Source organism: Copadichromis virginalis, linkage group LG5 (assembly GCF_057382275.1).
Source record: "Copadichromis virginalis isolate Kocher_CV1m ecotype Utaka linkage group LG5, C_Virginalis_male_GT1.1, whole genome shotgun sequence".
Taxonomy (NCBI): Eukaryota; Metazoa; Chordata; class Actinopteri; order Cichliformes; family Cichlidae; genus Copadichromis; species Copadichromis virginalis.
Genome location: NC_140622.1, coordinates 14,529,658 through 14,541,286, shown reverse-complemented (window position 1 = coordinate 14,541,286; position 11,629 = coordinate 14,529,658). Strand labels below are relative to the sequence as shown.

The window sequence follows — 11,629 nt, the reverse complement described above, 5'->3', positions numbered from 1 at the left end:
TCACCAATCCACTTTTTTTTTTAATTGGATGCAACGTTAAGTGTTTAAATATCAACTGTAAAACAGCAAAAATAAAACATTGTGGACAATGTATTTCATTTGCATTTTGCTCTGATAAGAAGGGCACTGCGTGTAGAATGTAGGGGGATAGGGCTGTACTGTGCGTACAAGCGTGTAAGACAGGAAGATAATTAAAAATGTGTGCGATTCAGCAGCTGACAGATCTGCAAACATAATGCTCAGACCGACAGGTTAGCAATGACAGCACGGGTGAACTCGTTGCTTGTTGCATAGCCCCCCAGATCTGCAGTGCGCACCTGTTGCAAACATAAGGACAGCACGTTATTATATGCACAGCTGCAGAAACACATGTCCACATTCTGTATCACGGTCAGCATGTTAGAGAGCCTTTGAAAGCAGTACTCACAGAATGAACACAGTGTGAATGATGATATGAAAAGAAAAAAAAAAGCATCAGTTGAACTTTCCTCTCTTTTTCTGGCCCCACATTATTTCAAGTACCAGTCCAGGTTTGGATTTAAAACACATCAAATGACCATATACAGTATTTCAGTGTATTTTAATGATCCAGGAAAGATCACGACGTTGTTGTTCAGTATGAGTGAAACTCTTGGTTTGTTGAAATACTTAAATTTAAATGCTGGCTAAAGGCACATGATATTGCTTTTACTGGGGAACTTGGGTCAAAGGTCAACACACAAACACTGTATACTGAAAAAGTATTTTTTTTATTTTTGGTGAGCAAGCTTCCATTTCAAATTGATACAAAATGGTACCAAAAGCGAGATGGACAGGATGATTGAACCTTAGTGTAGCAGTTATAACTGTGCTGACTTTATGGTGGGGAAAAAAAAGAAGACTAAACTAGGAAATGCCATACAGCAATCAGCAAAAACATCAAAACCAATTAAAATGTAAATTACATTGATCAATGTGCTGTGAGAGCATTTGTTGGGAGGTTTTATTTGTTGCTTCCCACCAACATTTTTACAGAAGAGGCACACCCTTCCAAGGTGACAACACTCCCTGACAGCAGCAGCCTCTCCCTGACTACACTGCATCACACCAAAACAAATCAAAGGAACCTTTGTGAGCATCCAAGTCAGACACCACAGGACAAGTCCCATGTCCACAGCCTGATGGTCAGCGCTTGGAGCAGCACCACAGTAAGGATCCAAATAATATTGTTTTTAATGTTATGGCTGATTTCTGTATAATCATGTAACAAATTCTTCTGCTATGTGCTTAAATAACTCTTTTTAATAAACTACATGCTACAACAATGGTGACTTTGATTGTGAATGGCTAATGCAAGCTAATGCTGCCATTTAATTTTTTTTGATGCACAAAGATACTGATCTTTCATATCAGTTTCCCCAACAGCTGCCAATTATGTTTTTAATTACGCCAGGTTACAGTGAACAGGAAATCCCAGCACCAATAGTTGAATTTATAGTGCTGCAATAATGAAATTACAGTTTTATTTAAATGTGCAGTAATTTGTAGCAGCGTTGTACTGTTACTGAGTTACAGTTAGTTTTTAGACCAATTCTGAAAAAAGGCGATACAAACTTTTTAAAAGACTGGTGGCTTTACAGCAAGTTTTCAATGAAATGCGAGACCGATGGGACAGGAAGAAACATTTAGATAATAAAAGTGAAAAGAAAAAAAAAAAAAGATGCGTTTCCCACAATGTGCGAAGAAATCGTCTTTATGAACTCATCAGTTCAAAACTCCAAAAACAAAAAGATGCAAATGGACAAAAGATTGTGAGGGCAGAGGAGACTGCATGAATACAGGAAACAGGAGGTCTAGCTGTGTGATGCAAAACATCATGAGGTATACTTTTTAATCCCAAATCAACAGATGTCAAAGCTTAACGGAAGAGGATCTACAAGCAAGCCAGCAGAACTAATGTCATTATGATGCAACTTATGTCAGAAATGTATAGTACAGCTCTCAGTGAGCTGGCATTTGGGGTGGGTGGGTGGGGAGGGTGTCTTAACATGCATCCAGACCATGTTAAGAACAACGTCCAGATTTAGGGAAAAAGGAGTCAGTCAGCAAGGTCTATGATGAAATATCTTAGTAAATGGGTCGGTGACGCAGGTTTTCCACAACAGCATGCACAAAATCGGTAGTGGTACAGTATCCGCCAAGGTCTCGTGTCCGTACCTGGAATTTGCACAAACACACAAATGTATACACACACAAACAGATGGCAATGGGGTACAAGGAGGTGGAGGAAATTAAAGCAGATGGGAGAAAATGAGCATTCAGACAGTGTAATAATAAAAATAATAATAATTTAATGATAAACTACCCTGCAAGCTGGTGTTTATTATCATCATCTAGGGGACAAAGTCTGACCACCTTCATGTGCATGTTTGTGTCAGTGCATGTTAGTTTCAGTACAGAGCAGATGCAGCTTTTTAGTCCAAAATAGTTTAAAAAGGAATTTACGACATAATTTTGTTAACAAACCCATACAATCCTGAACATGTAAAAGAGGGACAAAATTAAGCAAGGAAGGCACTGAAAGAGAGGAGCTAAGAGTGACTTAAAAGTAGGAATTCAAAGGCTCTTTAACACACTATGGTATAGTATACAAACAGTTAGGATGAGTTATTTGTAGGCCAAGAACTACTGAGATTTAAGATGATGTTGTTGGCCTTAGACTGCAAGGCAGAGCTCTAAGGCAAGCTCATCTAAGGCAAGTGTAATGTAATCAATGATTTACATTACGTTTCTATCACCATTTTCTTTAGAGGTTCTCTTTGAGACTTTGTGTACACAAAGACAGCAGTTATTGACCCACAATACCAAGATCACAGATTTAGAATATACAAGTCTGACTTTATTTGCCCACATATTGCAGAGCTATCAGCTGTTATTTTACTCTGTTAGAGGTACTGAAAAAGTGGAAGTAAAACATACAGAAAAAACAGCTCTTTTGGTGTTAATAATGTTAATGCTTCTGGATTTATATACCATAGTGGTGGTCTTATCATTCAAAGCCTGCATGCAGCACAGACTGGGCAGAGCTAACACTTACCTTGCCCTGTTTTATGACCCTCTTGACAGCATCTGACACCATTTGAGAATGGTATTCCAGACTGCAACACAATATAATCACAATGAACAGGTGACCAGACACATGTCTGCATTCAGACAAACAGAGCTGCCTGAGGTTGTTTAAGATCTTGATGATTATATTGGGTTAGGACAGACAATTTGAGGCTACTGTGTAAAATTTGATATACTCATTATGAAAAAACATGTAGAAGGTGACTCACTTGAGGTGCCTGAGCATGTTAGCAGCACTGAGCAGCATGGCTGTGGGGTTTGCAATGTTCCTTCCAACAGCTTGTGCAAATGGGTGGCGTGCACCCTGAAAAAGAAAAAAATGATACGAGAAATGAAAAACTGCAGTATAAGGATCTGGGCAGAGAAACCAACAGTCCATTAACCCTCTGGGGTCCAGGGTATAATTGGCCGTTTTTGACTACTTTTGATTTTACCTCTATATTTCACCTTTAAAATGTGTTTTTCTTGCCTTGTTTGGTATCATTATTTTCAGCACAACCTCAAATATCTGAAATTTGAGTTATTTTTTTCATTTTGGTATACTATATTAGCACAGTGGATCTAAATTCAGACAAAAAAATTCAAAATCCGAGTAGAAAAGTTATATTTTTTACTGTAAAACCCACAAACATGTTTAATGAATCATTTTCTTAACTTGAAATGCAAATAGAAATTGTACATTTCTAAAAATTATGCACAAGTTTTGCAAACAACAAAGTTATATGGTACTATTTACCTAAAAATGCAGCCAAGGCCTCAGACGTTTTTTATATAACCATTTAAGTCTATTTACAGAACGATCAGGTGTTCTGCATCAAATAAGAAGACACACAAATTATTTGTGCCAGTCCAAAAAAATGTAGTTTGTGTTCAGTATAAGACAGAGGAGAACACCAAAGGCCTAAACCCTGCAGGTCTGACAGCAGGAGGTGCATCAGTCCAGTTTTCCATGTGGGAACAGCGTTTACACTGGAATCTGCCTTTGACGGCTTTTTTAGAGCAAATATAAAATTCAGCAGTCTAACTGACACATAATAAAAAACAATAACTACACAGCACACTAACTACAGCCTCCAAACACGCTAAACGTCACTAATGTCTCACATATGAAAACTCGCTCTCTCTGTCTTTCGCTCGCCCACTTTCCGTCTCCGGTGTCACTCCTAAAAACTTCCCCTTCTCCCTAAACAACCAATTGTCACATGTTGCCTTTTCATTTTTTTGATTGGCTGACATGGTAAACTCTAACACCAATAGGGAAGGGGTGTTTTTTCTTTTTTCACTCGCAAAGTGTTTGCTACAGTTGTCTGTAGAAAACGCAGTTTTTACCGTTCGTCATGCTGTAAACACCACTGTTTTGTTCAGAGAAAAACAATAATAATACAGTAATACAAAAAGGGAAAGTATAGGCTTTTAAGTAAAATCAGGACAAGGAAAAAAACAAAACAAAAAGACAAACAAGCGAGAGGTTTTGGAAACTCACAGTCTCAAAAACAGCATATTCTGCACTGTAGCTTTCCCCAGGAACAACTCCTGCTCCTCCAACCAACCCTGCTGCTAGATTGTCAATAATGTTACCGTACAGGTTAGGCATCACCAGCACGTCAAACTGGTAAGGGTTTTGCACCAGCTGCAGAAGAATAATACAATGACAAATTTAAGCCTGAATCAGCGGTGCTCAGCTATGGTCATTTACTGCAGTGAAATCAAAGTGCACGTCTTCAGTTATTCTATTTTTTTTTTAATGGAGCACTTCTAGCAAACGCTAAGTTATAAATATACAATTAGGAATAAAAGACAGCATTCACTTATTTAATCTGAATGGTAATGGATAATAAGAACAATAATAATAAGGCAAAGGGAAGGAACTGCAAGTCTGTTTATACCTGCATACAACAGTTATCAATGATGATGTTCTCATATTTGATTTTGGGGTACAGCTGTGCCACCTCTGCACAGCTCTGCAGAAACAGGCCATCACCGAGTTTCCTGAAATAAGATACGAGGACAGGAGTTACTGTAATGCTAATTTTTAGCCTTAATGGAGGTACATGGTTTCAAAATAAGACAATAACAAAGACAAAGCTGCCTTTAAAAGAAAAAAAAATTACCCACATGATGTTAGCTTTGTGAACAGCAGTGACCTTGTTTCGCCCTTTCTTGGTAGCATAGTCAAAGGCAAACTTGGCGATGCGGCGTGACTTCTTTCTGGTGATGATCTTCAGACATTCAATCACACCTGTTACACTCTGGAAAACACAAGAGGATGACAACATATGGTTAAATATATTTTGCCGAAGAATCATGCAAGAAAATGAACACATACATTATGTTCTATAAACAACAATCTCCCACATAACCTGACTGTAGACAGTCTTTGAGGTCTAAGTGTAAATAATCATGCTGTAAACTAGGTTTCATATTAAAATGAATAAATAGGAGAGTTAAAGAACCTCAATATAAGTAAAGGACAAATCAAAATCTGGCTTAATCTGTATTTCTGTGACTTAACTATATTCTGATGCCCAGTTTAAGGCTTCTTTCAAAACCCTTAAACAAACCTTCCAGTGTGTTTGCAGGTGGGTGTAAAACTGCTGTTTACGCTCTGATTGCAGTGAGTAAGAGTACTGTTTACCTCATGCTCTAGGGAGCTGTACTCCCCCTCAGTCTGCTCACGGATGATGACTAGGTCCAGGTTGTTGTGACGAGTGCTGTAGCCTGGCAGGCTGTTTACATGAACTACATTAGCAAACAGGTCCAGCTTGCGCCTGGGGAGTGGACGGATGTAGAGTTATTTTTAAACGTGACATATGCAAATAATAACACACAATTTTTTATTTGATCATTTACCTTAATCTCATCTCATATGAAGCCAGCTCGCCTTTGAATTCCATGGGTGTGTGAATCTTTCCTAAATAAGGTAACGTGCCCCAACATGTTAAAGCCTAAATACACTGCAGTTCAGACTACTTCAGTGCAGCCATTTAAATCAGCTTTTTGTTATTGGATTCAATTTTTTTGTGAGAGAAAAATCAAAGAATTAAAGGAAATAAGACTACCTTTAATGGCAACTCTGTTGCTCTTCATAGAGGTCAACACTTGTTCCAGTTTTTCCTCGCTGGCCATGTTCTGCACTTCACTCATGTGGAATTCCTCAAATTCTACTGGGACATCACCTGCCTTCAGAAAAATGGGGAGAAAAAAAAATCATTCTTAAAAAAAATCACAAATCAACATAAAGAATGACAATCTTACTCAGTTTTAATGCACTATTTTACTTTAACATTAAGCACCATATTTAAAATGATTTCTTAGAAAAAGTAAAGCAAGGAGATTATTTGTAAAACACAACGAGATGAAAAAGGAGCTTCTTAACATTTAATATAAGAAAAATGTAAAAAATCAGACCAGACAGAGAAAAAAAAAATCTGTACATGTATTTTTTGTCAAAAGTTCCCTATTATTTTCTATCATCAGTAAACCTGATATACTGAAGACAACATGTTTGGTATAAGGATAAAAAGCAGTTATGAGTCCATCGTCAATCTTATGTAAATGTACCTTAAAAACTTCCTTTACAGCAGTCATTAGTTCAGGTCCTACTCCATCCCCTGGCACCATTGTGACTTTAAAGGTAGCATCAGCACGGGCCGGTGGTGTTTCTGGACTACAGAGACCAGCAGATACACTCAGTGGACGAGAGGCCAACTGTGGACACCTGGAACCGACCAGGCCCTGAAGGAGGGAAACAAAGGTACACTTACTAGGTACAGTATTACAAAGAACACTGCAGTATACTATAAACCCATATATCTACTCTCTAATAGTATTACTTATCAACACATTGAAAACCCTAATATCGAGAGCTCAACTGCAGAATTTTTTTCCCTTTCAGACACATACAACAGATTCATGTTAATTAAATCTATTTATGTTTGTTTATATACTCATTTAAGCTCAACTCTGCCCAAGTTAGTTTGGATCAACGGGTTGTTCCAACTGGGAAGCTGCAGAGTGTCTTCTTGTGGGCAACATATTATAACATTATTGAATGGTGTTTCTCCAGCCTATTTACAGTTTTAATTGTTTTAATCAGTTGTTATACATGATGATACCAACAGACTGGTAGATAATATAAGTCCACTGAGTATATCAATGAGTCTCAACTATTATGGGCTTGTAGACAGATATACTACATATATATATATATATATATATATATAATTTGCACATATACCAAACAGTGCACCTACATTATACATTTTGTGGTAACTTTTTAGGACCTAAGAGAAGTTAATAGAGCAGCTAGCCTACTTGAAACAAGACTATTATTGGTCATTGATCATTGGTCAGAGGTCTGTTAGAAATTTTAGAATGTTTAGAAATTATCGGAATAAAACAATGTTGGGGGAATGCACCTGTGTTCAGACATTTGTTAGAAAAAACACCAAGTGAGAACAACTTTGTGTAGCAGGAATGTCTTTTCCTATTTCACTCATTTCATCATGTCATGACGTGAGCCCAACTTTATGAGAAGCATGTTTTAGTCAGAAAGAGAGAATGAGGGTACAACACTGTATATAATATTATAAATTACATTTCACCTAATATTATAGTAATTTCATGCATATTGCTATTCAGGATGATGCCTAGATGCATTTTATAAGGGAAGATGTCAGTAGGGGATTTTGTGTAAATACACACAGACAAATAAATGAGAAAAAAAAATCTGCGTAAATAAAGAAACAACAAATGCAGATGTTTCCACACAGGTGCACTATATAACACAATTCCAATCAGGTTTGGAGGCATATATGAATATTTTAAGCAGGCCCAGGTGATTCTGTATTAATAGAAAATGGCAATAAGAAAAGGTGTTGGTGACTTTGAAAGATGAAGTCTTTGTAGATCATTGTTTGAGCAAAGATGGCAGGCGCATCGGTCTCAAACAAGCCAGGTTATGCCATCCTTATTTTCTGCCATCCATATACTGTTAATGGGAATTTATGCTTCAATCAGCAAATCAGAAGCAGCAGCAGCAACTTTCATGCAACAATGGGTAGCTCAACGGATTTTTAGGTCAGATGCCCTTCCTGACGGAATCTTTGGCTTGTTAGGTGAATTGTGTTAACTAGTACACTACAACATCAGAAGATGTTACTGTCTGCTGACCACCAAGACAAAAAGAATGGGGAGGAGCTTTCTTCTTGGAGTCATAGTTGATCCACAGATTACATCTGTCCAAATAATCAAGTCAGTATATGTATAAATAATCCCTGTGACACAAGCTTCGCACTGTGCTAAAGACATTTTTTTTACTGGCTCTGTACTGGCTAGTACTAATGTTTCAATGGGAAGAGTTACATCTGCATTTAGATCTATGAGAAATTTATTACTTAGTGGTATGAAAAATTGTCGTTGAGAATAATGGTCAGTCAACAGCTGAAAACCCTAAGGGAGGTTTTGGATCGACGGGTAAAACAGCACTCTGCGCGACCACAATGGGGAAAAAGTGGTTTTCCATCCAGGAAGAGTTCCTGAGACTTTAGGAATCAGTAGCAATGCATGGTAAAACTGTCCTGGTGTTGCCCCAGCATCTATTAATAAGAGACTTTATGTTGTCGTCCTCTTCATTTATTTTGTCACCGGTTTGTATATTTCAAGGTGATCCTGAATGATTATCACCCTCACCCGCATCTTACCTGTAGGCAACAAGTTAAAAGGCCAACTCTGCAATCTTACAAGTTAAAGTAAGACACTGAATATATTTGCACTCTTACTGACACCTAGAAATCTGACTGAAAACTAAACCTTGTCTGAGTTGCTCGCTTCAAGTCTCTAAGCTTGTGATTAGCCCCACGAGTAGCAGTAGCTAACGGTTCACTAAGGACAGGGAGGTTACTGACATGGTTAACTGACACAGGCTGGGAGGCTAAGCTAATTTAGCTGACCTTCTCAATTAACGAGGACGTCTTATTAAGGCGCGTATCTACTGACAAATAAAACAAACCGAGAACTATGTCCAGCAAAATAATTCCAGATACGGAAACACACTTCAGAATCGTTCTATCAGTAATGCAGACGTCCACGAAGCTCACGATGGTTAGCATTCACGTAAGAAACACATGACAACACTCAGTGCGTAAACGTCTCTTTGCTGCGTTTATATGAAATATGACTAAAGCAGCCTTTTTTTTTTCTATTTACACAAAAAGCCCGTCAACATAATTTGTGCTCTCACCTTGAACAACGTTACTAAACTTCCCCTCAAGACGACCGCCATCGTCACAGGCACGAAGCAACTGGGCTACTTCTTCTGTGGTGGAGGGGTAATAATGGGACAATGGCGCCACCTGCAGGGGAGAACGTAAAACTACCGCTTACTCCACGGGGAGACCAATTTCCATAAACCAGATGGTACTCAAACCTGGTTCTCACCTTACATGTCACAGTGCTATCACATTGCCAGTCTGAAATAAATACATAAATAAATAAATGAAATTAGCAGAAAACAGAAAACAAAACAAAACAGAGCGTTAGAAAAAACATTTCAAACAGAATTTGAACTTGAACGACCCCCTCAATTAAGGTGATCCTGACAGAGCTGTCATTGAGTTGAGTTGGAGCTTGGGGCCCTCAACATGACCCTCTCATTATTAAAAAGAAACATCACCAGAATGCAATAAAGGATTTGTGTGTTGATTAAAATGTCCTGGGAGAGGACACATCATATGCTCAGACCAAAATTACACAGATGAGTTCTCCAAAAGTTGATTCTGTTCATCTGGACGTAGCGTTTTGTGGGAGAAATGTTTCGTCACTCATCCAAGTGACTTCTTCAGTCTCAGCTGACTGCAAGTTTCCCCAACCTTATAAACAGTACATTTGCATAATGACTGAAACCAACAATGGCTGGGAGGTCAGTTCCTTAATCATAATTATGCAAATTCTCATGACCATTGATCAACAACCACTGACCAAAACCCACTGATCAATGGCCATGAGTACCATTCACAGAGAGTTGGGGAATGGCTGCAATCACAGCATTGTAAGATGGCGAAAGATGTACCCTTAGGCCCCCTCCTCGATTCAGAGATGGTCTTTCCCTTTTCACGTAAATGGCCTCCTTGACTCCGCGCTCAAACCAGCGTTCCTCCCTGTCCAGGATTTGTACATCCTTATCATTGAAAGAGTGTCCACTGGCCTGTAGGTGTAAATACATAAACAGGGTGCACCTTTAAGACCGATTGTCTGCATGATCAACTCTGTCACCTATAACATCTCCAAGTTTCTGGCTTCGATCTTCAACCCGTTGGTAGGCAGCTCTGAACACCACATCCAGAACACCCTGGATTTTGTTGAGAAGGTGAGAGATGTCATCTAAAAGCTGACGTGTACCGTAAACCTACACATACGGATCAGTATCTAAGGTTTGACTCTCATCATCCACTGGAGCACAAACTGGGTGTCATCAGGACGCTACAACACAGAGCGAACACCATCCCCACAGACACAGCGGCCAGGGAGGCAGAAGAACAGCACATCAAGAAGGCCCTGAGTAAATGTGGTTATCCCAGCTGGACTTTTGTCAAAGCTGGAAAGGCACCTAAAGAAAGCTCCAGCCGATCCAGGAGAGAAGGACAACCGCTGCCCAAGCGAAAACCTGTAGTGATCCCTTATGTATCAGGAGTATCGGAACAGTTGAGACGCATTTTTTCTAAACACCGAGTCTCTGTGGCTTTTAAACCCCAAAACAAGCTGCGCCAAAAATTGGTCCACCCCAAGGATGTGTGTCCCCCGACACAGAGTAACATAGTGTACGCTGTTAAGTGCCAGGAGGATTGCCAGAATTTATACATCGGGGAAACCAAACAACCTCTGGCGAAGCGGACGGCACAACACAGAAGAGCTACCTCGCCAGGACTCTGCAGTCTATTTACACCTACAGGCCAGTGGACACTCTTTCAATGATAAGGATGTACAAATCCTGGACAGGGAGGAACGCTGGTTTGAGCGCGGAGTCAAGGAGGCCATTTACGTGAAAAGGGAAAGACCATCTCTGAATCGAGGAGGGGGCCTAAGGGTACATCTTTCGCCATCTTACAATGCTGTGATTGCAGCCATTCCCCAACTCTCTGTGAATGGTACTCGTGGCCATTGATCAGTGGGTTTTGATCAGTGGGTTTTGGTCAGTGGTTGTTGATCAATGGTCATGAGAATTTGCACAATTATGATTATGGAACTGACCTCCCAGCCTGCAGAGGTCCACACTCTCAAATGGACCCATCATAAATAGGTCAGGGGATTCCCAGTCCTATTCCAAGCAAGTGAGTGCCTACACTCATGCAAATAATAAGCACAGGCTTATAACATCACCACTATGGAATTACAGATAAGGGACAGGTTACAAGTGACTGTAGATAGATTTTCTTCATTTACCTTTCCGGGCAATTCATTTGGTTACTCATGCTATCACAAATCCACGGCGCCCAAAGGAGTGCGTCTCAGATAGCGAGCTTTA

General features: G+C 39.4%; 1 protein-coding gene across 2 annotated transcripts; it reads right to left on the bottom strand.

Moving 5' to 3' along the window:
- idh3b (isocitrate dehydrogenase (NAD(+)) 3 non-catalytic subunit beta) lies at positions 1-9,455 on the bottom strand. Of its 2 annotated transcripts, none has more exons than XM_085456083.1 (11): positions 9,350-9,455; positions 6,670-6,843; positions 6,168-6,288; positions 5,959-6,019; positions 5,744-5,876; positions 5,224-5,357; positions 4,995-5,097; positions 4,592-4,738; positions 3,318-3,412; positions 3,077-3,137; positions 1-317 (listed from the first exon to the last, which is right to left on the bottom strand). In XM_085456083.1, the coding sequence occupies exons 1-11, from the start codon at positions 9,389-9,391 to the stop codon at positions 240-242; spliced, it is 1,149 nt and encodes a 382-aa protein (XP_085312209.1). In that variant the 5' UTR covers positions 9,392-9,455; the 3' UTR covers positions 1-239. The 2 variants fall into 2 exon arrangements, with proteins under 2 accessions (XP_085312209.1, XP_085312208.1); XM_085456082.1 differs by lacking the exon at positions 1-317 and adding an exon at positions 731-2,196.
- Between the last annotated feature and the right edge of the window lie 2,174 nt (positions 9,456-11,629).

What these genes read in the sequence shown, in the direction of transcription:
- idh3b (XM_085456082.1), bottom strand. Translation starts at nt 9,391, where the DNA reads ATGGCGGTCGTCTTGAGGGGAAGTTTAGTAACGTTGTTCAAG. An exon ending in GTTTAGTAACGTTGTTCAAG is followed by an intron (nt 6,844 to 9,349) that starts GTGAGAGCACAA and finishes TCCCTCCTTCAG; the next exon opens with GGCCTGGTCGGTTCCAGGTG. An exon ending in GTTCACAAAGCTAACATCAT is followed by an intron (nt 5,098 to 5,223) that starts GTGGGTAATTTT and finishes ATCTTATTTCAG; the next exon opens with GAAACTCGGTGATGGCCTGT.